The sequence below is a fragment of the Globicephala melas genome, chromosome 13 (assembly GCF_963455315.2).
Source record: "Globicephala melas chromosome 13, mGloMel1.2, whole genome shotgun sequence".
Lineage (NCBI taxonomy): Eukaryota > Metazoa > Chordata > Mammalia > Artiodactyla > Delphinidae > Globicephala > Globicephala melas.
This window is the reverse complement of record NC_083326.1, coordinates 77,396,755-77,423,801: the sequence shown is the minus strand read 5'-3', so window position 1 is coordinate 77,423,801 and position 27,047 is coordinate 77,396,755. Positions and strand designations below refer to the sequence as shown.

Below are 27,047 nucleotides of genomic sequence, written 5' to 3'. Positions count from 1 at the left end.
AGGCCCCTGGTGTAGTTTGGAGCTGCTGTTTTTATCTGTCTCTTTCTGTGTGATGAATTATTTCGGGGGGACCCAAATTGTTCATCCTGCACTCTGGCCTTTATAGGGCTTTCCTGTAATTCCAGAAGACATGGCTCTGTGTTTCAGCCCCAGTGGCAGACGGGAGCTTACCTCAGCCCCCGTGAGAAATCAGTGATTATTTTAAAAATGAAAGAAAGAAAAGTGTTGGCAATGGTGGGGAGGTATTGGAACATTTGTGCATTACTTATGGGAATGAAAAATGGTACAGGTGTCATAGAAAGCAGCACAAAGCTCAATATAGGGGGACCCTATGACCCAGCAGTCCCACTCCTAGGTCATGAGATATACGTATATATATACACACACCCAAGGGAACTGAAAACATGACCATACAAAAACGTGTCCACAAATGTTCATAGCATTATTTATAAAAGCCAAAAAGTAGAAACAACCCCATATCTACCAATGGATAAACCAAACGTGGCCTATCCAGACAATGGAGTATTATTCAACCATAAAAAGTAATAAAGTGTTGGTGCGTGCTCCCACGTGGGTGAACCTGGAAAGCATGAGGCAACGTGAAAGAAGCCAGTCCCCAAAGGTCACGTGTGATATGGTTCCGTTTATATAAAATGTCCAGAGTAGGTAAATCCATAGGGACAGAAAGGAAATTAGTGGCGCCCAGGGGGTAAGTGAGTAACAGGTACAGGGTTTCCTTTCGGGGTGATGAAAATGTTTTGGAACTTGATAGAGATAATGGTTGCAGAAGATTGTGAAGGTACTACACTATATAAAATAAACAATGAGGACTTACTGTATAGCACAGGGAACTATTTTCAATGTCTTGTAATAACCTATAATGGAAAAGAATAGGAAGAACTGTATATATGTATAACTGAATCACTTTGCTGTACATCTGAAACTAACTAAACTGTGTTAGTTTCAATTTAATGAAAAAGAAGTTGTGCATGTACTAAAGGCCGCCAAATTGTACACTTTTAACAGGGTTAATTTTATGTTATGTGAATTTCACCTCAATTTTTAAAATATCAGTTATTAGAAATGTGTGTGGAGGAGGGGAGGGCAGGCAGGGAGGGGAGGGGCATGACATCCAGTTCCAGAAATGTCCAAGCCCCCTCCTGCCTGGCCCCAAGCCAAGTCTCACGCATAGTAGGTGCTGCACAAATGTCTGTTCCTCCCCTCCCCCTCCCCACTACCTGCTCCCTTTATAAAAAGGAAAATAATTCTTTTAACCACCGTCATTGCCGTACTTGAACATTTGGACTGAGTCCTGTCTGCCTTTAGGGAAGGTCTTGTTTACCTTTGTGCCCTGACCACAAGCCTGCCCTGAGATCTGCATTCCCTCCAGCATTGCTGGAGAAAACGCTGCCCAGCTCCAGCTCCAACCGGCATAATTACACATTATGCTGGGTCTCACTGCCACTGTTTACAGAGCCAGCATCATAATTAACTGTTTATTAGGGTCTTTCGGGCCGGCTGGGATTCCCCAGCTGCAGTGAGCTACAGTGTTTTCTGGCTGCACCTCCCTCCCCCTGCCATTCAGGTTCTGGTGGCCGCCGGCCAGAGTCCCTGCACGCTTCAAGGAAAGTTTCTTCCCTGACAGTTCCTGAGGTTCCCTGGGCTGGAAGCTCTTTTTGGGGTGTTGAGAGGAGGTAGGGGTGGGGACAACAGCTGTGACTCTGGCCACCTCTGTCCCTCTCGGCCAGAAGGGGAGCACCTGCTACCTGCCAGACATGGAGTAGGGTGGATGGAGAGATAAGGTACCTCACAGTCTAGGTCGGGGAGGAAGAAAGAGGAGGAGGTGGTCACCTCCTGTAAGATTCTGAGCAAGACCAGCTACGGAGTTTTCGGGGTCCAGTGCAAAATGAAGATGTGGGGCCCCTTGTTAAAGTTATTGAGAATTTCAAGACAGCGACAGAGCATTAACAAGCGTCACCCTTCTAAGTGCCAGGCCCTGTGGAACTGTGCAGGTGGTGCATCGGTGAAGCTGGCCCCGTCTCAGAGCATTAGTAACAGCAGGCATGAATTGAGCACTTACTGTATGCCCATGGCAGGAGACAGCAGGGCTTAGGAACACAGATCCCAGCTCTGCCTCTTCTCTCTGTGATCGTGGACAAATTATGCAGGATCGCAGTGCCTCACCTTCCTCATCTCTGAAATGGGGGTGATACTAATAAAAAGTGTGGGTCTGTGTCTGGCGCGTAGTAACTGCTATACGAGCATTCACTGCTATTATTTAGTTTGCAAGGATGGATTCAGCTGATAGCCAGAAGAATCTAAAAGGTGGATGCTACTTCTGTGCCCAGTTCCAAGTGGGGAAACCAAGGCACATACAGGTTAGATAACTTAACCTCAGTCACTCAGAGGAGAGGCTCATATTTGAACCCAGAAACGCTCTAGCACCTGGGCTTTGGTGGTGATGCTGGCATGGAAGAGGGGGAAGATCAGTGTGAAGGGGCAAGAGTGGAGGGCCTTGCGTCCATTCTCGGGGTCAGAGGGCAGGCCCCTCAAGCACCCCACTGTGCCTGGCTCTGAGTCTGTGCTCTGTAAGCATGGGTGGAATTGAAGCTCTGATGCTCCTTTGTGCCAGGCACTGTCTTAACACTTCATTCACATCTCAATGTGTGTCTGATCATTTCCCTTGCAGATGGGGGCCTTCACCCAGCGCTATGAGATGTCTCCCCGCCAGTGCCACCCAACCAGGAAGGGGTGAGTCAGAGGCTGCCCTCCCGGCTCTCTCGGATTCCAAACTCCTGGCTCTTTCCTGCTCAGCCAGCTCCCCTCCGGAAGGAAGCTCTGCCCAGAAACATGCCCGGTTGGCATTGCTCAGCCTGGGAGCCTCGGTTGGCCCGAATCCCAGTGCCACCCACGCTGCCCTTCTTCTGGGCCATAAAGATCCTCTCCTCTCACCCCTGCCTGGCCCTGGCAGGTAAAACAGCGAGACCACCCCAGGTGGTGCTCTCAATAACGCTTCCTGACAGAGGGCGGCTGCTCTAGCCCCTCATCTCCATTATCCTCTACTTTGTGGCTCTGACTGGAATCTTCCAAATCCAGATGGGCAAGGAAGGCGGAGCTGTGACTCCATGGCCGTGGGCGTGAGTGAGGGTGGGGGGGCAAGTTTAGCGGTAGCCCAGGCTGGCCGTTGGCTCCCTGTCCCCTGCGTGCCGTGAGAGGGAGATGGGAAAGGAGCAGAAGTCAGCTCGGAGTCAGGCATTTCCAGGGACAGTTCTGCCCCCAGAGGGGATCACTTTTTCCTCTTTGGGGGCAACCATGCGCCCACCACAATTTGCTTCTTTCTTTTTCTTTATTACTTTTTATTTGAATATAATTTTGGGCTTACAGAAAAGTTGCAAGAGCAGTACAAAGAATTCCCATATACCCTTCACCTGGATTCTCCAAATGTAAACGCTTCATCACATTTGCTTTATTCTTTCCTGTTTCCCTCTAGATAGATATATAGGAGAGAAAGATGTATTTTTTTTCAGAACCGTTTCACAGTAAGCTGCAGACAGAACACCTCTTTTACCTCTAAATACTTCAGCGTGGGGCTTCCCTGGTGGCGCAGTGCTTGAGAGTCTGCCTGCCGATGCAGCGGACACGGGTTCGTGCCCCGGTCCGGGAAGATCCCACATGCGGCGGAGCGGCTAGGCCCAAGAGTTATGCCATAGGAGGGAAAGTCAAGGAATGATTAAATATAAAAAAAAAAAAAATTCTATTTAAATACTTCAGCGTGTATTTCCTAAAAACAAATGACATTCTCTTACAATATGATATCTTACAATGTAATTACCAAAATCAGGTAATTAACACTGAGACAGCATTATAATCTAATCTACAAACTGTATTCAGATCTTGCCATTTGTCCCTAGAATGTCCTTTATAACAAAAGGAAACTCTGAACCCCATATGGCATTCGGTTGTCATATCTCTCAGCCTCTTTCAATCTAGAAGAGTTCCTTAGTTTTTCTGTCTTTGAAAACATTGACGATTTTTAAGAGAAGTGGTCAGTTAGTTGTAGAATGCCCCTCAGTCTTGGTTTGTCAGATATTTCTTCATGATTACTTTCAGGTTATACACTTTCAACTGGACGATCACAGAAATGTCCTGCATTCTTCTCAATGCCTCCTTAACAATTTGCCCCATTCTGGTGATGGGGTTAACTGTGATCACTGGGTTAAGGGGTGCCTCTATATTTTAAAGCTAAAAACAAATAGAAAAGCTTGAATTCTAGTCATACCCTCTCTAACTCCCAGCTCAGAAGCCACAAAACCCCCCACCACCAATTTGTTTGCTTACTCAGAAAAAACTTAACGTATCAGTTATCTATTGCTGCATAAGAAACCATCCCATGACACAGTGGCTTAAAATAGCAGCTATTTTATTGCTTATGATTCTGTGGATCAGGAATTCAGATGGGGCCCAGTTCTTCATCTTATGTGGCTGCACTCTGCTGGGATCTTGGCTGGGGCTAAAAGATCCAAGATGTCCTCCCTCATCTGTTTGGTAGTTGGTGTTGGCTGTCAGCTGGGGTGCTTGGTTTTCCTCCGTGTGGCCTTTCCAGCAGGATAGCTTGGGCTTCTTGACATGGTGAAAATAGAAGCTGCAAGGCCTCTGAGGGCTGAGGGCTGGAAGCTGACCAGCCTAACTTCTGCTGTGTTCTATTCTGAGGCCAGCCCTGATTCAATCAGAGAGGAGATAACCCTGCCTTTGGATGGGAGCAGGGGCAACGCTGACTGCAAAAGAGCATGTGAGATGGGATTTGTTTGCTCAGCCATCTTTGGAGATAGAGCACACCAAGGGTGCCTGCTTACTCACCCAGAATGTACAAGAGAGCTACAAATGAGGAACTGGGCAGTCGCCTTGGCTATGCCTTTCCCAGGGGAATATCCGTCCCCAAGCTTGGAATGTTTCGTTTTCACTCTCCTTTTCAATTCTGTGCGATTCCAGAAGCCTTTCCTGGGCATCTGTTATGTAGCGATAGATATGGAGCACCTACTACGTATGCAGGGCTCAGTGCTGAGGATCGAGGCATGAAACTGAGTTCGTCCTCGATCTCTGGGAGCTCACCACCTAGAGATAAAACTGAACTATAAACGAACCTTTGCAGGTGGTTGTCAAGAATGTGGGTGTGTGAAGGGTGGACTCCAGAGAAAGGAGGGGTTAAGTGTGGCTGGGGGCACTGGGGAAGGGACATAGAAGAGACCATGCAAGAGCTGACTCGTGAAGAAGGAGCAGATGGGCAGGCCAGGCAGAGGGGGCAGCCTAGGGTGGGCGGTGGGCGTGTTGGGGAATTACCCCTACCCAGGAATGGCTGTCAGCAAGGTATAGTGGGGCCCAGGGGAGAGTGCAAAGAGATAAGACTAAGGGGTGATCACGGACTGGAGTCTACAACCTCCAATGCTGGTGTTTCTACCTCCTTCCCTTTCTTCCGTCAGAGTGTTTGCCAGCCCAGGTCTAAGTCCTTAACCCTGTAGACTCAGTAGAATCTCCATTCAGTACAGACACGGGATGGGACAAGTGAGGAAGGGGGAGAAGACTCTGTAGAGAAACTTCTTTCATCTACATAACTAAGAGCTGGGAAAATGAGAGAGCAAATGCAGTCTTGGAGTTTGGAATGGGGGATGAGAGAACGGGAGAAAGGAGGGGACAACTTGCATTTGGTGCTGCTGTGGGGTTTGGACTCCATACAGTAAGGATTTGATTACTATTTGATAGCTAGACGGCAGTTCTTTGCATGCAGCTAAGTCATAGAAGGAGCCATATGGGAAGCCATAATTTATATGGGTTACATATTTTTATATACATGCACCAACAGTCATGAGGGAGGTCACAGTTTTAAAAGGAATGTATTCTTGAAAATCTTTACATAATTAAAACCTCAACGAATTCAAGCATAGCCCTGAAAGGGGTGGCGAGCCTGTCTGTTTATATCCATTAAAATGTCTCTAACACATGGCCGCTATGCGCCACCGGTTAAATTTCACTCAAGCCATTCGGCTTTGAAATGATGCAATTACTGATGCCTTTTTTTTTAAACTGGGAAGATTTGCATGATTCCACATTTTGCACCTAAAGGGAGGCTTTATTTCATATTTTTTATGTTGCAGTATTTCTTATTTCATATTCTTATGTTGCAGTATTTCTTATTTCATATTCTCTCTCTCCCATGTTAGACACTCACTCACACAGAAGGGAAGACATTGCAGTAGGGTGGGTGTCTTGGGAAGAATCCTGTGGTTAAGAGGGGACCTCTGAGGGTTTCTGGTGCCTCCCTCATCATGAATGAGACAATAGAGGCTTGGCAGGTTTTGTTTCCAAGATGCTACAGTGAAAGGCAATGAAAGGTAACAGAGGAAAATCCCTCACTTGAACTCAGACATGTGGGCCGATTTTCCTGTTCCGGCCAAATAACACAGCAGTGGAGAACTTGGGTTTTGTAGTCTCTGCCACCTGCTAGCTTTCTGACCTTGGGCAAGGCATTTTTCACCCCTCTGAGCCTCAGTTTCCTCATCTACAAAATGTGGTTCCTAATAGCCACCTGAAGGTGGAGATAATAGGTAACATGGTTCTTCACACAGGGCCAGACTCAGTAAATGCTCAGTACCAGGTAGCCGTCACGCTTACCGCTTACCGTTACAACATCACCTTGGCCTGTGCCTTGCTTATCTGTTTACTTTGGTTTCCCAGCCCGACTGTGACTCCCTGAGGGCTCACTGGTGTTTACAGTCCCAGCCCAGTGCACAGAGCCGACCCAGGGAATGCGGGATGTCTGCAGGACTCCACACAATGCACCCCGCACAATACGGTGCAGGGAGCTGTGGGGTGGGTTCCATATGCCCTTGGGGATCTTTTCCTTCTTCCTTCAAACTGCAATCCCAGGAGCTTCCTTGCTATCTCTGGGGGCAGGAGGGGAAGCAATCCCCACCTCCTCCCTTTCTGGTGAGATGTGGAACCCGCGTTTCTCTGTGCCCCACCCTTCCACTCAGGGGTAGATGGAACACGCTGGTAAACGTCTTTTACCCCCAAGCACTGGGGACTCAAAGGGGCAGATTTGCATTTTAAACAACCACTGAGGAGCAAGGGCAGTGCTAAACACAGAGAAAGTGCTCACTAATGCTAATGGGCCAACTATCGAGGGAGACTTTCCTAAAGAGAATAATCTCCTGCCTGCTCAACCTACAGAGGGCTGGTGCTGTCAGCACCCTAAGTATTGGTTTCTGTCCCCTAAACAAAAGTTGACAGAGACCAGAACTTGGAGAGGAAAGAAAATAACTTTTACGACACCTATTTCATCTCAGACTTCGAATCTTGCCGAATCCCCCAACTCCCAGCATTATGACCTCCACTTTGCAGATTAGGAAACTCCTGCTCAGAGAGGTTAAGTGACTGGTTGGAGAACACACAGCCTACAGGCTGCAAAGCTGGGATCCAGACCTGATCTGTGCCACACCAAGGCCAGTGTGCTTTCTTGCATCTTTCCCTCAGGCAGAGGCCATGAGGCCAACTCAGAGGAATGGAATGTCTGACATTCATGGGCCTCTCTGACTCCCCCAGAAGCTCCTGGGGGATCTTGACTCATGTGCAGGAAGTCAGTCCCCTCAGCCCCAGCCTGCCTCCTCCCCAAATCCACCAGATGTCTCAGCATTCTCAGAACCCACCTTGTACTCCTCGTGGTGCTTTGGTACACACTGTTCCTGAGTCTGGTTTTCCCTTTCCCCACCCCTTTTGCCTTGAAAACTCCTTTACCTCCTTAATGATCCAGATCAAGTGTCTCCCTGACCCTACACATATAACTCACACCCTTATTTTTTCTCCCATTCAAGCAAGGCTTCCATGTACCTTTGTACAGGTTGTGCACTGTACAACTCTAGAGGCACCATTTGCAAAGATCACAGTGGTATTGTCTAGATGCTCCTTTATATGAGTTGTAATAATGTCTGTTTGTGGCTCTAAATCTGAGGGTAAGGATGAAGTCGTGATAGGCACCACACCCAGTGCCTAGTACAGGGCCTACTGCTTAACAAATGTTGAATAGATGAATGAATGAATCTTACAAGATACAACTCTAATGTACGGAGACCACAAACATCCCAGTACTTGCCTTTCCAAACAAGTGTTTCCCCTGCCACAGTCATCTCTCCAGGGACTTACTCTCTTATTCCAGGAAAGCTCTCAATGCTTAAAGCCCTTTTGGAACTCCTCTCTAGGGATTTCCTTCAGAGCCAGGCTCCAAGCCATGCAAGTCATCCCTGCTCGTTATTTTGCAATCACGGATCTTTTCTCACCCAGAGCGATCCCAGCCAGCTTCATCTCCTACCTTGTTCATCAGACCGGGCTCCATTTAACTTTGGGCCGCATCCAGAAAGCAAGTCCACTCTCCAAGAGCAAGGACCCGCCTGTCTCTGAGGAAACGTCAGGACAAACTGCCGAGGTGCTGAAGACTAGTGAGCAGCCAGCTCCCGAAATACTGTGCCAGGGCCGCTGCGTCCGGGCAGCCTGTCTGGCCAGGGGTCGGGCTTCCCAGGGGCCTCCTCTGAAGGAGCATGCTTACTTCGCCATGTATGTTCTGGTGTGCAGACTTCAAAAATTCACTTTTAATCTCACAGCCTTGTCAGGAACTAACCGAGTGTTAGTTACTGAGCATTCACTGGGTGCTACAATTTTTATGAAAATTGTCTCCTTTAATCTTTGTAACTATTGGGTGGGATGGATCTAACTCTGCCCATTTTACAGATGAGGAAATTGAGGCTTGGAGAGGTAAAGTGACCTTCCCAGGTGCTGTACTGGGTCACTGCAGAGCTGAGACTTGGACCCGGATCTGTCTGCCTTCCAAACCAATGTTTTTTGTTGTTGTTGTTTTGTTTTACTATAAGCACCAGCATTGCCCTTTTACCCTGCAGACACTGTTTCCTGTGCTGGTTTACCATCCAGGAGGTAGAAATCTGGATTTCATGTGATTCGCCACTCGTGAGGCATTGCTGGCTCCTCTCCGTTGCCAGCAGGACGTGCTGGGCTCCTGCCCCCGGGGCTCCTCCAATGAGGTTCATTTGTGTAAATCCCTCCACACTCTTCCCTCGTCCTCCTTGTGATCACGGGCACCCAGATCTCCGGCTGGGTCAGGGGTGCTGTCACTAGATATGAAACCAGGCTCAAAATGTGGGCCACATTTAGCACTAGGCTCTAAAACAGGTAAATCTCACAAACTGGATTTTTTTTTTTTTGCGGTTAGATACCACAGTTCTTCACCCTTGCATATCCAAGGGTGTGGGTCACAGAGCGTTAGTGATGAGTCTTAGTTGTTTATTAATTTCTGTCCTGAGTCCATCCTCTGTGTTCAATACATTTCAAACACACTGAGGATTGAAGACTCAATCAACACTTACTAAGCACTTCTCCATGTTCTAGAACAAGGGTCATTGATCTATAGCCCTTGGGCCAAATCTAGACAGACACCTGTTTTTGTAAATAAAGTTTCATCGGAACGCAGGCACCCCCCATTTGTTTACAGAATGTCTATGGCTGTTTCCATGCTACAAGGGCAGAGTTGAATAGTTAACTGTATGACCCTCAAGGCTGAAAATATTTACCCTCTGACTCTTTACTGAAAAAATATTGTGACTGGGACTTCTATGGTGGTCCAGTGGGTAAGGCTCCGAGCTCCCAATGCGGGGGGCCCAGGTTAGATCCCTGGTGGGGGAACTAGATCCCACATGCATGCTGCAACTAAAGATCCCACACGCCGCAACAAAGGATCCTGCATGGTACAACAAAGGATCCCGCATGCCGCACGAATATCCCGAGTGCCACAGCCAAGACCCAGTGCAGCCTAAATAAATAAATAAATAAATAGTTTTTAAAAAGGAGTCTTTAAAAAAATATTGTAACCTCAGTTCTAGAAGACATTGGATGTTTTTCTGACTTCCCAGCCTCTGAACCCCCTTCTTATAATTAAGGAATCTCCCATCTAATGAGATGGGGCTCACTGCCTACCTTAGAACCTGAAAACACAGATACTCACTGCAGTGGGTTGAATAGTGGCCCCAAAAGATACGTCCACATCCTAAACCCCAGAACCTGTGAATGTGACCTTATTTGGTAAAAGGGTCTCTGCAGAAGCAATTAAGTTAAGGGTCTGGAGATGAGATCTTCCTGGATTATCCAAGTGGGCCCTAAATCCAATGGCAGATATCCTTATAAGAGACACACAGAGGAGAGACACAGAGAGAGAAGAGGAGAAGGCCATGTGAAGACAGAAGCATAGAATGGAGTGACATAGCCACAAGGAATAGTGACAGCCACCAGAGGCAGAAGAGGCAGGGAAGGATTCTTCCCTAGAACCTCCAGAGGAAGGACAGCCCTGCCAACGCCTGGAATTTGGACTTGAGGCCTGCGGAACTGTGAGAGAATAAACTTCTGTGGTTTCAAACCACCTCGTTGGTGGTTATTTGTTACAGCAGCCTCAGAAAACTAATACGCTCACTTTCCCAGCTTCCCTTGCAGTGAGGCACAGACATGTGACTCAAATCTACCAATCAGATGCACCTTCCTAGGTTAAATGGAAGCTAGCTAATGATGAGAGGAAGCAGGGACCACACCTGTCCCGTGCCTTCTCTATGCTGGCGAGAATGGCATTAGGAGCAGCTCTGTGGTGTTTTCAGAGATATCAGTGGCTGCAGTTTTAGTGGCATTGACCAGTGTCCAGAACTGTTGGTGATGACAGGCATGTTACTGTAACTGTGCCAGAGGGGACAGTAGCAGCATCTTCACTATTAGACTGCTTCTCCAGGGATTTAGGGTATAGCTCCTGGCTGCACAAACTCCAAGTTTCATTTACCAGCTGGAAATTCTGCAAGCTACCCCATATCCTCTGAGTGCATTTTCTTTTGTGATAAAATTAGCCAGAGTTTGTGTCTGTTGTCTTCAAGGCTGTACTCAAGCGGGCTTATCTCAGCTCAGAAGACCCAGTGGTTCACTCCTCTTCCCAACTCCTCATTCAGCAATGTCATGCTGGTAGCTTAAAATTGGCAGCGATGGGAGTATTTACACCATAGAAATTGGCAAGTGCTACAAATCAGAGCTTTTTATTTTTCAAGGAGTTGATTTATCAGCAGTACCACAGGATCTTTCCAACTAAAGCTCTGATTGATAGCCATGGAGCATCTCATTTCAACCTTGTATCCCTCCAATAAGGTTTTTTTAAAATATATATATTTGTTTATTTGGTTGTGCTGGGTCTTAGTTGTGGCTCGCCGGCTCCTTAGCTGCAGCAGGCGGGCTCCTTAGTTGCGACTTGCCAGCTTCTTAGTTGCGGCACATGGGCTCCTTAGTTGTGGGATGTGAAGTCTTAGTTACGGCTTGCCTGTGGTATCTAGTTCCCTGACCAGGGATCGAACCCGGGCCCCCTGCATTGGGAGCATGGAGTCTTAACCACTGTGCCACCAGGGAAGTCCCCTGCCAATAAGATTTTACGATCATCTTTCTACAATGAGCAATCCAAGAGAGATGAAGGGATTGTTCAATGTCATATGTCTATGAGGTGATAAATGAGGGACCTGAACTTCCGATTTCCCATCCTCTAAATCAAAATAAGGCTAATGACCACTTTTTTTTTGAAAGTGAAGATTTAAAGATAGACTGCACCAAAAATCAAACAACAAAAACCACACAAACCTCCACAATACCCAAGGGACACTGTCTGGCCTAAACTCATCCGAATCACCAAGGGTCTTGCAGAAGAGGGGTCCCTCCTGGCAGAAAGTTTTCAGGTGAGAGCCTGAGTTCAGAGGCGTTTCGATTAGATCTGAAGTACAGTCTGCTTTGCAGTTAAAACTCCCCTGATGCTCTCAATGAAGGAGACAGCCTTCCACATTTGGAGAGGAGTAGATCGCAGGTGCAATAAACAGGCTAGAGGGAGGCAGACAGTCTCACCTTGATGCTCTCAGAGTCCAGGTCTTGCGCTGTGGGCACAGACAGATTTACCATTAGCAGGAGACATAGAGAGCCTCGGTGCTCATTTCCAGGGGAGAGATTTATAATGCCCACACAGCTGTTGGAGCGCAGCTCTAGCCAGATACCATGTGCTGGGCAGCTTCCGGTCTGAAGACACAAATTCACTCCTGCCGGCTCAGCCTGGAGTCTGGAACTTGGGAACAACAGAAGGAATCCTGTGGATGTTTCCCTGATGGAATCACACCACCTTGTCCCTTTGGCTTCCCCTGGACACGTGCTTGCCTATTGTGAAGAATGCCATATCCTGACCTCTGCCCAGGAGACGGACAGGTGCACAGGGATGCTGGGAGTGACGACAGGAGACTGCGCATGACCCCATGCCTGCGTTCCGCTGCTCCCAGCAGGTGCCTGGGGGCGCTGCTGTGGGTCAGGCTGGAGACACCTGGAGCCAGAGCTCTACACCAGCTGCAGGGGGTGGGCACCTCCAAGACAGAGTCCTGCAGTAATAAAGATAAAGGCCTCTTCTGTTTTGTGAGACGTACTATGTGTTCTACATACATGAGTTCACATCTTTACAACAGCCCTGCTGGGCATGCACTATACCCCCATTTTTCTGATGTTGAAACAGAGGCCTGGCGAGATTAAGAAGTATGACCAAGTCCACAATCTGTACGTGCAAAGGCAGGATCAGAACCCAGGACTATATGATTCCAGTGCTTAGGTATTGAACAGGGTTGAACAGTGTCCCCCCAGTCCATGTCCACCCTGAACCTGTGAATGTGACCTTAGTTGGAAATAGTTTGTGATTAGTTAAGATGAGTTCAGGCTGGAGTAGGGTGGTGTCCTTGTGAGAAGAGGGAGATTTCGACACAGAGACCACAGGGAAGGCAATGATGGGAAGATGGAGGGGTTGAGACTGGGGCGATGTGTCTCCAAGGAGCACTAAGGATGGCAAGCAACCACAAAAGCTGGAAAGATCAAGGCAGTATCCTCCCCTAGAGACTTCGGTGGGAGCGTGGCCCTGCTGATGCCTTGATTATAGAATTCTGGCTTCCACAACTGTGAGAACAAATTTCTAGTGTCTTCAACCATTCAGTTTGTGGTACTTTGTTACGGCAGCCCTAGGAGACTAAAACAGCTACTTTGGGAAGATGGGCTTTCATGCCAGGGGGCCTGGGAGAGGCAGGGGAGACTGCTCACACGCCCTGTCCTCTTCTGTCCTAACTTCATCTGTGCTCATCTCCTCTCTGCCAGGACCACACCTGGGAAGCTGTAGGACCAGGCTGCTTCCCGGCCCCTGACCAGAGAGAAACCCAAGAGAACTCTCACTGGGCCCGAAGACCCAAGGCCAAATGACTAGCCCCTACCCCTTCCCTTTCCTTTTCCTCAGGAACCTTCCTTAACCAACCCTGTGGGCCTCTGCAGCTGCAGGTTCGATGTAAGGCAGGGGCGTTGTGGGGGAGGGAGACCCATTTCTGTCAGTAAACAGCCCTCTGGGGGCTTCTTGACTGGTAGCTGGTGGCCTGGAGGGCCTCGTGTCAATTTGGTGTGATGCTGGGCGAGTCATTTTACCTCAGAGAGGCTCCTGAGGAACCGGGCTGCACCTCAGCCTTCCAAAAACAGGTCCTACAGGCAGGGACGCCCTCCAGGTGACAGCTCGGCAATGTTCTTCTTCTTATGTTCTTGTTTGTTTGTCTGGGATTGGAAAGCCCTCTGCTGTCACCCTGTGTCTCTGGGGACCACCACAGCAGTTCCAAGACTCTGTGATTGGGTCCACCCTGCCGGTGGGCCCGTCTGCCAGGGAAGCACTGGAAAGGAGCGTGTCACCCTCTGCTTGAGCAAATGTCTCTCAGGAGAGGCATGGCGAGCAGACTACCTATGTTACCACCATTCAGTGGCATCCTTCTCTCCTAGACAGTGGTCCAGTCTCATTTCCCATTGAGTTCCCCAGATCTGACACAGAACAGTTTCTTTGTAAACGTGTGGACTGAACAAACCCCCAGCTCACCATAATCATCTTGATTGTCTCAAACCAGTCCATTCATTGACTGAATTGATCCAACCAACAGAGCTGCCATTTTGGACCTCCTACTATGGGCCTGCAGTCTGATATTTGTCATCCCAAGAGAGTGTATTACTATGGCATTGTTTGCTCAGGCCCACACAGCTGAGATGCAACAGAGGCAGGATTTGAGCCCAGGTCTGTAGAGCTCTGGGGTTCCCTCCAACCCCAATCCCTTTCCAAGACCCCTACTCCCCTCACGCCAGTCACCTAGTTGGGGTCTGTGGACACACAGCCTTAGTCCAGATCCTTCAGAGAGTCAGTTTTTTAAAGTTCCATCTTGAAGTTAAACATTCTTGATACGGGGTTTCTCAGACACTCTTCAGCCCACACATTTCCCCAGGAAGCAGGGGGACGGCGACCTCTTACCAGGACATCTTGTCGCTATTTTTATGGAGTTGATCTTGTCCCGCAGCAAAAGTGACCTGGAGGGTCCAGGAGTGTGGGATGAGTTTTCTTAGCCCCCTCAGATCATTGAGCTTTGAGTTTCTCAGGATCTCCATTGCTAGGGAAGTAGTCTTTTCATGGGGAGATGATGATGATGATGATATTATGACACTAACGATTACCACTTCTTAGGTCTGCGCCATACACTGTGCTAAACTCTTCCACATCTACTTAGTCCTCAATGAATCCTGTGCCAAAGGACACTGTCCCCATTTCACAGACGAGAACACTGAGGTCACTCTCACAGGATTCAAACCTTATTCCAACCAATAAGCTGCCTCTTACTCGATGACGCACGGATGCCACTGGACAGAGCTGACCACAGAAAGGTCTTCCGGAATGATCTAACAGTAGCCTGCCTCCTTGGCCTGCAGAGTTTTGCCCTGGAGACATCAATAAGAGACTCAATTTACTTCTGTCCAGAAACCAGCAGGGCCTCCTTGTGCCATGGCCCCCAGGTAAGTGGGACCCAGCATGGGGCCAAGGTTTCCTTGAGCCTCCTTTTGACCTGTCAGTGGATTCCTTCAAATCAGCCCAGTTTTCCTGTGTTTAAAAGGAGACTAATCACAGCTAAGCAGTTTGAAGTCCTGGTCTGAAAAGCATCATTATTACTCCCTTGAGGGTCTTGGCATCTCAGGGCCTGAAGAAAAAGAAAAAGAAAAAAAAAACCACATTGATTTCTAATGCAAATTGGGTTTGAAGAGGATCCCAGCCTCTCTGGAGTTCCCAGTCACCCACAGAGGAGGGCACACCCCAGGGGGGACTGTTGCCTCGGGCAAAGAATTTCCTCTTGTCAAGACAAAACCCAGATATGGTCCTTTCCCGCTTTCAGACCCCACCCGCTGCCTGCCCCTAGGAATGTGCAGCCTCGACTTGACTTAAGTCAAAGCAGAATTCCCATGTCTGTGATCACAGGGCTGCTTTTCTCTCCCTCCCCTCCTTCCCTCCCACTACCCTACCCACCATGTGTGCACACACACGTCCTCACATATACATGCACGTGTGTGCACTCACAAACATAGTTCTCACACGGACACACACAACACACTTACAGACATTCTCACACACACACACACTCACTCACTCCCTGGCCCTTCCCTGTTAGTACTTGTTTCTCTGTGGCATCATTTTCCTTGCCGTTTTCTTTGTGGTTTTGCCTGCTAATCACCCCCTCTCCCCAGACCCTGGGATCTTCAGCCAGTCTGTCGAAATACCTGATGTATTTGCTCAGAAAGACAAGAGCAAATGCAACTCGGGTTTGATGGAAATTTGCTTCTCGTAAGTCTGCTATCAACTTCACCCTGCCCCCACCCTGCCGGAAAAAAACAAAGGGAAGGAAGTGGATTCTTGAAGGCCTTCTCCCTTCCTGGCACCGGGCACAGCCTTCTCTCCCTCCCATCCACCCTCAGAGATCGAGATGATTTTTCCCATGTCTTGGATGAGGAAGTCAAGGCACAGAGAAGCTTGGTGATTCGTGTTAGGTTAATTAATTCTTTCAAAATGTATTTCTTGAGTACCTACTATGTGCCAGGCCCTGTTCTGGCAGTGGAGGATGCCACGTTGAACAGGACAAAGAACCTGGACCCTGGGCACACGCTCCAAGACCAGTGAGTCGGAGAACAAGGAGCCGCCCTCTGGTTTCTGTAACTCCAGATCCTTAATTTTTCTGTGTCCCTGCAGGGCCACTCTGGTGCCTTAGTCACTTTTGCCTTTGTGGATCCCTTCCTCCATAATTATATTTTATGGCTTCTTTCGTATAAAGACAAATATAATCTAGGCCAAATTCAAAGTTAAAACATTTTCTTTGACTCTGGAAGTCAGGTTTTTTTACTTCTGATTTTCAAAGAAATGAAGACATTTTCCTGGGCCGTAGGCACTGTGCTGCTGTACATAACAGGTCCATCAGGGCCCTGTGTCCCTAAACACCCAGGTGGGGTTACCTCCCCTTAAAAAGTGAGCCTTGGGACTATTCACCATAGCTGAAAAGTGAAAATACCCAGATATCCATCAACGGATGGATAAACAAAATGTGGTCCATCCAGACAATGGAATATTATTCAGCCATAAAAAGAAATGAAATAATGACGGGTGCTACAGCATGGAAGATCTTTGAAGACATGATGCTAAGTGAAAGGAGCCAGTCACAGAAGGCCACGTACCGTAGGATTCCATCTATCCGAAAGGCCCAGAATAGGTAAATCCGTAGAGATAGAAAGCAGAGTAGTGGTTGACAGGGGCTGGGTCGGGGGACAGGGAGTGACCACTTAACAGGTACGGAGTTTCCTTTTGGGGGTGATGAAAGTGTTTAGGAACTAGATCAGGATGGTCGTACGACCTTGTGAATGTTAATGTTATGTTCTGTGAATTCCGTCTCAATTAAGACACAATAACACTGGTGCCTGCGATTTCCCTGTCTAACTCACGCTGGAGGCTGTGGGTAGGAGCTGCTGGCCGTCCCCCCATACTTCCACTCCCACCTCCCTCCTCCCATGTCGTGGCCTTTTCCTGGAGTGATAGAAATTACCTTGGCCGAGGAATCCTGGCTGTGCTTCCGATGTCCTGTGGGGTACAGGCCAGAGATTGCACGTGGTGACCCCAGGGCCCAATCTGGCCTGCTGATATATTTTCCTTGGCCTGTACAGCGTTCTTAAGAATTTCCAGTTAGGTGCCAACATTTCAAAACCGAGAGATTTCACATGAAACACACCCGCATATTTCCAGCTTCTCAGGAGAATTTTAGAGGCGCTCACCACTCTGGGCCCCCTTCCCTCATGGCTGTGGGAAACAGGCCGCTGCTGCTGCCCCGTTAAGAGGGGCCCTTCTCTCCAGTTTGCCACAGTTCCCACCACTCCTCATCATCTTGGACAGTGTTGGTTGCTCCTGGCTGACCCTTGTGGCATTGGAGTTTGTGACCCCAGCCTTAGGCAAATGACCGAACCTCTCCAGGCCTCCTCAGCAAAATCAGAAGGTGGATTAGGGGATCGTTAAGGGTCTTTTCAGCTGACAGTCTGTGATTCTTAGCTGCAAACTTGATTGTCTACCTGTGACTTTGCTGGACCTGGGAGTCTGCCTGATGTGAAGGTTCGGGGATGGAGAGTGAGAAGTTGTTCAAGGGATACTCTTGGTGCCTTGCTTAGAATCCCTTTAGAGGGGTGATGTGCACCGCCCCCCCCCCGACTCTGGGAGGAACTGGGAGTGTTGACTGTCCTCGAGAGGCATCCGTCAGACACCATCACCGTCTCCCCTTCTAGGACTGCCAGATTTAGTGAAAAACAAAAACACCTGGCACCCAGTTCGTTTGGCGTTCCAGAGGAGCAGTGGATAGTATTTTTAGTATAAGCGTATCCCATGCAGTAGTTGGGATATACTTATACTAACAAGGCAGCTTGTGTTTTATCTGGCAGCACCCCTTTTACAGAGGAGGAAAAGGAGCCTGGGAAGGGTGAGTCACTTTCCCCAGTAAGTGGCAGATCCAGGAGCCCAAGCTGGGTCAGTCTGAGTCTAGAAGACTCCTCAAGCCTGCGGCCACGAAGACTTCTGGGAGGATCAAAGTACTTGATGCACAGGAAACATGATTATAAAAGAATAAGCCCCGCTCAGGTGGGAGAGGTGGCTACTGTTTTGTGCATCTCTCTTGCTCTCCAGACTCTTCTGTGGCCTTTCTGTTGGCACAGCGTCCAACATGGGACCCAGCACACAGTAGGCGTTCGTGCAGCATTTTGTCCCAGGGAAGCGAAAGATGGGTTCTGCAAAGTCCTGGCACTCAGCACAGCGCCTGGTGCGTAGTGGGTGCTTGATAAATATTTGATGACTGGGTGATCGTTTTTACAAGGACAGGTGACATTTCCCTCTCTGATCACTGTCAGAGGACACCACAGTGCAGGAAGCCCACGGGGGCCGCCCACTGAAACCCATAAATCACCGCATACCTTAACGGCTGTGCCGCCACCTACATCTGTCTCCCTCGCCTGAGAACATTCTCTGAAACTCACTCATAATCATGACTGAAAGCAACATGTTCCCAATTTCCATATTATTAGAAAGAGGTGGAGCTCGCCATAAATGATTCAAGACGTGTCAATCAAATGACAATACAAATGAGGCATTTATTTATTTTCGCCTCTCGCAGCAGACTTGCTTTGTTCCCACGTTCTCCTTCTGGGGGGTTTCTCGCGCCCTCCTTTTCTCTTTGAAGTGCGTTGGCTAATATTTTATTCATTATAGAATTTAACAAAGGCTGCATGGTGAGAGAATCCAGTGTGGTACCTCTAAGACAGTGGTTAGCAGTACGATGTGAAGACCTCAGGGCTCCACTTGGTTCCAGAAAATTCTGGTTCTTCTTCTGAGTTGATTCAGTCATTGGGGGAGCAGGGACACAGCAGTGAGCAGGGCAGACACAATCCCTGCCCTCATGGAGCTGACATTCCAATGGTGACGATTTTTGTGTGCCCTCGATGGGAGGCTCAGCCCTTCTGGGCCTCTCCTCTCTGATGGTTGGTTAGGCTGCCAACTCCTACTTCAGCAGAAATCCCACGTAGCCCATTTTAAACAGTTCCTGAGTGGGGAAGGAATGAACAAATCCATCAAAATGTGCATCCTCTTTGACACTGACGTTGCACTCCCAAGAATTTATCCTGAAGAAACAATTAAGGATGTACCCAAAGACTTAACCATCAGCGGCTTCCTCTTGCCGTCTTTCCCAGTGGAGGGAAAACAGAAACCCTCTATCCGTGCAACAGACTTACAAAGTGGCTCCGGAGCCTGTGGTCTGACGCTCTGCACCATACGCGCTTGGCACATAGCTTCTAGAAAACTCTGAAAGGGTAAAGGCAAGAGCAGTGCTCTCTGGTGATTGGACCATAGGTGGTTTTGATTTTTTTCCTTTTGGCCTATGTGTGTTTTGAGATTTCTACTAAGACCATCCACTACTTACATACCTTACCGAAAATAGAAAGTAAAAAAGAAATATCAGTATTGAAGCCAATCAATTGATGTGCTATTTCCGTGCGCCTTCTGTTGTGAATGAACCACCCCATGTCACAGCCAGAGTCACTTGTCCCCAGACCTTGTGGCCACGAGGGTTCCCTCCCTGCACTGTCAGCCAGGGTGTACATCGCAGTCCAAGTTGCCTCCTGGTGCCATGTGGGGCTTTTGAAATCAAGGCAGGTTGCATAAGGGTGGCTCGCCCTGGAGACACAGAGCTGTTTATCACCCCTGAGTTATTTTTATTGGTGTGTAAACCGAGCTCTCCTCCTTGGGAACTTCCTGAGGCTGTAGAGAATCCTGAAACCCCTGCTGAGGGAGGATGGGGTTGGCCAGAGCTGGCCTGGGATTTTGCAGGAGGCCCCCTGTCCAGAGTCAGAAAAAGGTGTCAAAAGGAACTTGACGCCTGGCCTGGCATCCTGGGTGTCTGCCAGACCTGTCTGGTGGAGGAGATGATGATGATGATCGTGGTGATGTTACAAATAAAGCAGATAGTCCTTGCTTTACACAGTCATGCAGACCGTAAGAACATGCAGCTGAAATTGTACAAAACGATCTTAAAAATCAATGCGATAAGATTATTCTGTGACCTTTAACATTTTTTGTCAAAACATTGAATACCCTCTTACTGTCAGTTATAAATGTTTAAGGAAATGTAAAACTAACATGTATTTAGTATACTTCAATTTAGACCATTGCAAACATTTAGAACTAAAGTGTGGTATTTCCTTGTATAAAAATTATCAAGAATAGTTTGAACAGCAGTTGCCTTCTTCTTCTGGTTGTTTAATAATACAGAGGGAGCATCTTTTATATGCCTTGGCAAATTGTCATCATCCTTTCTAAGACTGGCTCCGTTTCCAACATTTTATCCTTTGTACTTTAATGTTGTGAAATATCCCAGAGTTCCTGCCGGCCTCACTTCCTCTGGGATATCTTCATCCTTTCTGTCACAGCCACTTCCCTCATTCATGTCAGTAAATCTGTCTTCCTCTGGCAGCAGGTCTAGAGGCTCTTAAATGGAGACAGTGTCAACATTCCCATGACGATCTATTTCTTCTATAAGCCTGTAATCCTCTCATGGTTAATTTTATATCAATTTGGCTGGGTCCCAGTACCCAGATATTTGGTCAAACATTATTCTGGCTACTTCTGTGAAGGTATTTTCCAGATACAATTAACATTTAAATTGGCAGACTTTGAGTAAAGCAGATTACCCTCCTTAATATAGGTGGGCCTTATCCAGTCAGTTGAAGGTCTTAATGGAAGAAGACTGACCTCCCCTAAGGAAGAGAGAATTCTGCCAGCAGATGGCTTTTAGAATCAAGCTGCAGCATGAACTGTCTCTCTAATCTGCCAGGCTATCCTGGAGATTTTTTTTTTGTTTGTTTGTTTTTTTGTTTATTTTGGCTGTGTTGTGTCTCTGGTCACTGCGTGCGGGCTTTCTCTAGTTGTGGCGAGCGGGGGCTACTCTTCGTTGCGGCGCACGGGCTTCTCATTGCGGTGGCTTCTCTTGTTGTGGAGCACAGGCTCTAGGCACATGGGCTCAGTAGTTGTGGGTTGCATGCTCTAGAGCACAGGCTCAGTAGTTGTGGCACACCGGCTTAGTTGCTCCGCAGTATGTGGGATCTTCCCGGACCAGGGCTTGAACCCGTGTCCCCTGCATTGGTAGGCGGGTTCTTAACCACTGCGCCACCAGGGAAGCCCTACCCTGGAGATTTTGTACTTACCTCCTTTATCTGTCTATCTATCTATCTATCTATGGAGAGTATATCATATCTGTGCATAACTGATATATATGTGTATATATACATATGTCTCATATATATACATATATACCTCATATATCATCTATTATTTCTGTTTCTCTGGAGAAGCCCAACCCCTGATGTTCCCCAGTGACAAACCCCACTGAAGCTTGATTCAAATCTCATTTCCAGCTTCACTTCTTCATTTCTTTGCTGCACTGCACTTTCATCTTTGTTGGCCAATTCTTTCTTTTTATTATCTATTTGTGTAAAATGTCTGAGAGACAGGGAGGGAACACAGCTACACGCTCAGCTGTCCGTATGTCGACTGAATGGCAGATGCTCAGTGACCAGTCACCCACAGACTTGGAAAGAAGTGACGTGACGGGTCACTGACCGTGATGCCCATCAATGATTTACATAGTGATCTGGGAACTGAAGAGCTAGCAGCAAAGTTTGTACTTCGTGCAATCACTCACACTTAATATGCTGTGGTCAGTGAAATTTGAACCATATGGTGGGGGGGCGGCCAGTGCTATTTTTTTAAACTTGGTAACTGAAGTTCGTGCATATCACAGCCGTGCAAAAGCAAGGACTGCTGTAATAATAAATAATAGCCAAGACTTTATGCCACCTGTGAGTCACGGGCCCCTGGGCCAAAGACATGGCCTTTCAGAGCCTTTCAGAGCCTCAGCTTCCCCATCTGTAAAAGGAAGGATCAAGTCCTACCTCATAAAGATCAAATGAGATGATAATACACGTAAAGTGCATCATAACTGGCACACGGCAAGTACTCAGTAAATGTGAACTCGCCTCCTTGTTACCAAGCAGACATTCCAGCACTTACACCGAACTGGAATTGTCTGCTCTCCGTCTCCCCAGTGGACTGGGAGCTACTTCAGGAAAATGAACTTTTCAAGCTCTGGCCTCTGCTTCCAGAGCAGTGCCTGGCACAGAGTAGGTGCCCATTAAATGCTTGTTAAATGAGTGAATAAAAACCAAGACGAGCTTGTTCCCCAGCTGCCCATGTTAAAGGTAGCTGCAGAGAGTAGCCAATAACATTTACTGAGAACTTGCCATGTGCCAGCAACTCATGATGCCAGATCCTTTATGTGCATATTATCCAGTTCACCATCCAGGCAGCTCCGTAAGGTGGGTGTTGTTATCGTCTATGTATTTAAGTTCCAGAGAGGCAGGGCTGGGGTTTCCACCCAGCCTGCAGGACCTACCAGTGTATGATCCCTGCCCAGCAGGGTCTGGCATGCCAGCAAGTGGCAGGGGGAGGCAAGGGGGGAGTGCTTTCTAAAGGGTGAGTCCTCATCAACGGGGTGCAGACCTGCAGTGATTGTGGAGCTATACCAGCCTTTGGTTCTGCCCTTTTTGCTCAGAGAGGCTTCTTGCTGTAACGCTGCACCTCGCCAGTCCTTACCAACTCCCACTGGGTCCCTTCCCTTGTGTCCCCTCCCATCCAAACCTGCCCGGCCCAGGTTTCATGGCTCCAGGCTCCTGCTTCTGTGCTGATCATGGGTGGTGCTGGGTTACTCAGCTAAACACATCCTCGCTCTCCCTTGACCACCCAAGTCACTGCTGAAGCAATTAATTAGGGAACCAGGTGCAGCCGTGGGACAGCTCATCTGTTGCTAAATTGAGCCGTTATTTAATTTTTTTATTGTTCTTCAAGTTTTCACAAGTGGGCTGTTTTGTAAGCTTCCCTTACACTCCCTGAAGTGGCTCTCCCTGCCACTCCAGGCGCAACGCACAATAGGTATTCAAGAAATTCTTGTTTGGTTTTCCTGTTGTATTATCTCTCCTGGAAAATCTAACAGCTTGTACCTCCAGAGATAGAAGAAAGGGGAGTAGATCTTGTCGCCATGTCTGGGGAGCCCGGGGACTAGTGCCACCCACCTGTCAACCCTCTCCCACCTCCCAGTACCCAGGGGACCCCTAGGGCACCAAGTTTGAAAAGCCCGCGACCATTTTCTCAATTGGCTGACTTGTCTGTTTTCTGTAAACTTCCTGAGAGCAGCAGGGATGAAAAAACAAAACAAAAAAACAGCAAGCACTTGGAGCCAGACCCAATTTGCCTGCTCGCTCTGCTACTTACTACATGCTTGAATTGCAATAAGCCCCTTAACCCTTAACCTCATGGGGCCTCAGTTTTCTCCTCTGCAAAATGGGGAGAATCATAAATACCTGCTTTATAGCATTGTTGCGATGATCAAATTAGCTACTCAAATACCACGTAAATTACCAAATGTGAGTGGATCTTTCTCCCACAATGGTCTGTTCGCAGTAGGCACTAAAGAGATATTGGATGAGTGTAAGTTGACAGATCACATTTCCTGAGACCTTTAGGAGCAGACTGAATGGTAGAAATCTCAGGTGCAGTGACTGGCCTGTGGGTGATTCGGGGGTGGGGGGGGGTGGGAGGAGGGATTCCTCTCTGCCCCTTCAATCATCTACATGGCAAAACTACTACTCTGTTTACACGTCAGACTAGTCCTGTCTCTAATACCTCTCTGGGTCTGGGCAGCAGTTCTTCCCTAAGAGGGAGAAAGAGGAACTAGTGACTTCATAGATAGCATCATCCCACCCCACTTCCCAGGGCACCCCTCCAAGCTTCCTTCTCTCCTTGGCATATGTTGGGTGGAGCCAGCTTCCTGTGGCCCCAGGAAAGGAAACCTGGGCTCCAGTCTACACGAATTTAGGTGCCTGGAGTTTGCCAGCTCGCAACTAGGTGATCTATTCCAATACGTTTCTCGAGAGATACATTAGCTGAGCATTTACTATGTGCTAAGAATTTTATGTGTGTTCATGAATCCTCACAACAAACCTGCAAGATGAGCACCATTGTTAACCCCATTTTACAGATGAGAAACTGAGGCTTAGCAATGAAAGGGAACCAAGAAGGTGCTGAGTCAGGATTTTGGGCCAAATCTGATGGGCTCCAGAGCACTTGCACTGACCACTGCCCTGCACTGCTCCTAATGCCTACATCTCCCTCAGGACCCATGGTCACACTGTCATGGTCTGGGTAATGCTCACACTTGCATTGGGGCTCCCTTGTTGGTCCTCATAAAAGGAGAAAAACAGACTATTTCAGCCCCAGACTCTGACCTTGTGCCTGAGGGTCGTCAGGTCTGACTCTTTGTGTTTTGTAGCTGGGTTTCCCTGATCCCCTGGGGGCCTTGGAGCTCACTCAACAATTTAAAATTTGACACATAATGATGGATCAGTCATGCTATGCCATACACTATGCAGGGCACTGAGATTATAGATATGGTGCCTGCCTGCAGGGGACAGAAAGAAAACAGATGATGGTCTTTGGGACGAAGGCCCTCCTGCTCTCTCATAGGGTGGAGTCCAAACCCAGTAAAGGAGACTCATAGAATCTCAGAGCTTGGCAATCTGTCCTTTTCTCCTGTTTTAGTTATCTATAGCTGCCTAAAAATATTCCCACGGCTTAGAGGCTTCAAACAACACATATCTATTATCTCACAGTTTTTGTGGATCTGGAGTCCAGGCAAGGTTTATCTTGGCCCTCTGCTTAACATCCCTTACTGCAGTCAAGAGGTCAGCTGGGGCTGTGATCTCATCTGAAGCTCAACCAGGAAGAGATCTACAGCTGTGGAAGGAGAGGGACAAAGGTACCCATTAGGGTCTTGCCTCAGCGGGAATAGCTAAAAGGTACCTTTATCGCTGGGAATACTAACCCCCATTGGCTTTTCTACAAGTTACCAAGCTGGAAGAGTATCTATCTTCCTTGTAGCCTTGACTTAACATTACAAAATATCCTCCACCAAATGCAAATTAAGGAACAATGAGATACCATTTTACACCCATTAGATTATCAAAAATGAACAAAATCTGATGATTTCAAGTGTTGGCAAGAATGTGATGAAATTAGAATTCTTATTTGTTGCTGGTGGGTTGGCAGTTGCTAGCGGATTAGAAGTTTGGAAATATCAAGCAGAACTAAAGATACATATACCCTATGCCTCAGCAAATACATTTCTACATGTATGTCCTAGAGAAGCTCTCACATGTATACACAGACATGCACAAAGATGTTTATTATAGTATTATTGATAAGAACAAAAAATTAGAAAACAATAACTGTCTCTTACTAAGAGGGTAGATTAATAAATGGTGGTTTATTTACAAATTAAATACTATTCAGCAGTTAGCGTGAATAAATTTGGTCTCAACATACATATAAAAAGGAAACCATAAGAGAAGAAGCGGATTGTTAAATTTTATACACGTATGGGAGCACTTCCAGAATGGGAAAGGACCTCTGAAATCCTGCCTCTCCATAAAAGCAATGAGAACACTATAAAAAAATTTGTCAAAATCAACTTTTTGAGGACTCTGGAAATTAACTAAAGGCTTACAACAACCTAAAGATTATTTTTTTAATGGCTGAATTTCAGCGACAACAGTGAGCTTCGCAATGTTTTAACTTACCCTAATTCCATCCTCCTCCCCCTAGCAGCTGCTGGAGGGATCAGATGGGTTTAGAGCTCCCCAAAAGTCCCATCCCCAGAGAACTGTCATCATTTAACCAGTCTGGTGGCTTGCTGGAAAGCTCCATGCTTAGGACTTGTCTTTATCTGACCTGACTCAGAACTCACCCAGTTCTGTAGCCATGGCATTTGTCGAAAACAGTCAGTGGCAATTTTTTAACATCACAGTCACCCAAGGCAGTTTTACCATTTAGGGTTAAAAGAGGCTGACCAGGGACTTCCCTGGTGGTCCAATGGTTAAGGATCCACCTTCCAATGCAGGGGGCGTGGGTTCAATCCCTGGTCGGGGAACTAAGATCCCACATGCCATGGGGCAACTAAGCCCATGTGCCACAATTAGAGAGCCCATGCACTGCAGTGAAGGATCCCACATGCCACAACGAAAGATCCTGCATGCCGCAACGAAGATCCCACATGCTACAATGAAGATCCCGTGTGCCGCAACTAAAAAAAACTGATGTAGCCAAATAAAGAAATATTAAAAATACACATATAGGGCTTCCCTGTTGGCGCAGTGGTTGAGAGTCTGCCTGCCGATGCAGGGGACACGGGTTCGTGCCCTGGTCTGGGAAGATCCCACATGCCGCAGAGCAGCTGGGCCCGTGAGCCATGGCCGCTAAGCCTGCATGTCCGGAGCCTGTGCTCCACAACGGGAGAGGCCACAACAGTGAGAGGCCCACGTACGGCAAAAAAAAAAAAAAATATATATATATATATATATATATATTTTAAATGGCATTTAAAAAAAAAAGAGGCTGACCAAACGACTAAAAAGAAAAACAAAAAAGAAAACAGAGCTATCAGCTGTCTGTCGGGGGCTTTGCAAAGCTCTGATATAAACCTGGGAATCTAGAAGGCCATGCACATATGCAAGACTATGTGTATGCTCAAGAAATACGTTAGAAGGCCCTTATGTCTCAACTCTAGCTGACCTTGAGGAGCTTTACAAGCAGAAGTGAAGGTTAAGGTATTTATAAAAACTGCCTGCCACAGCATGGAACCTATAGCCCAACACACATAAGCCTTCAGCAAAGATTGGGAGACTAACTGGTTCAAGGCATTTAAGAAAATCTCTGTTCAATAAAAAGCTGACCACTGGGGCTTCCCTGGTGGCACAGCTGTTAAGAATCCGCCTGCCAATGCAGGGGACACGGGTTTGAGCTCTGGTCCAGGAAGATCCCACGTGCCACGGAGCAACTAAGCCCGTGCACCACAACTACTGAGCCTGTGCTCTAGAGCCCGTGAGCCACAACTACTGAGCCTACGTGCCACAACTACTGAAGCCTGCGC

General features: G+C 47.7%; 1 protein-coding gene across 2 annotated transcripts in view; it reads left to right on the top strand.

The window, feature by feature from the left end:
• Positions 1 to 27,047, top strand: part of SPRING1 (SREBF pathway regulator in golgi 1) — a 259,804-nt gene that overhangs the window by 216,982 nt on the left and 15,775 nt on the right. The window contains exon 6 of one of the 2 annotated variants that reach the window (XM_030860431.3): positions 2,690 to 2,751. The exons of the other annotated variant lie outside the window; for it this stretch is intronic. Coding sequence (XP_030716291.1) covers positions 2,690 to 2,715 — 26 coding nt within the window. The 3' untranslated portion in view covers positions 2,716 to 2,751. The remainder of the gene's footprint in view (positions 1 to 2,689; positions 2,752 to 27,047) is intronic. 2 annotated transcript variants of the gene reach the window in all.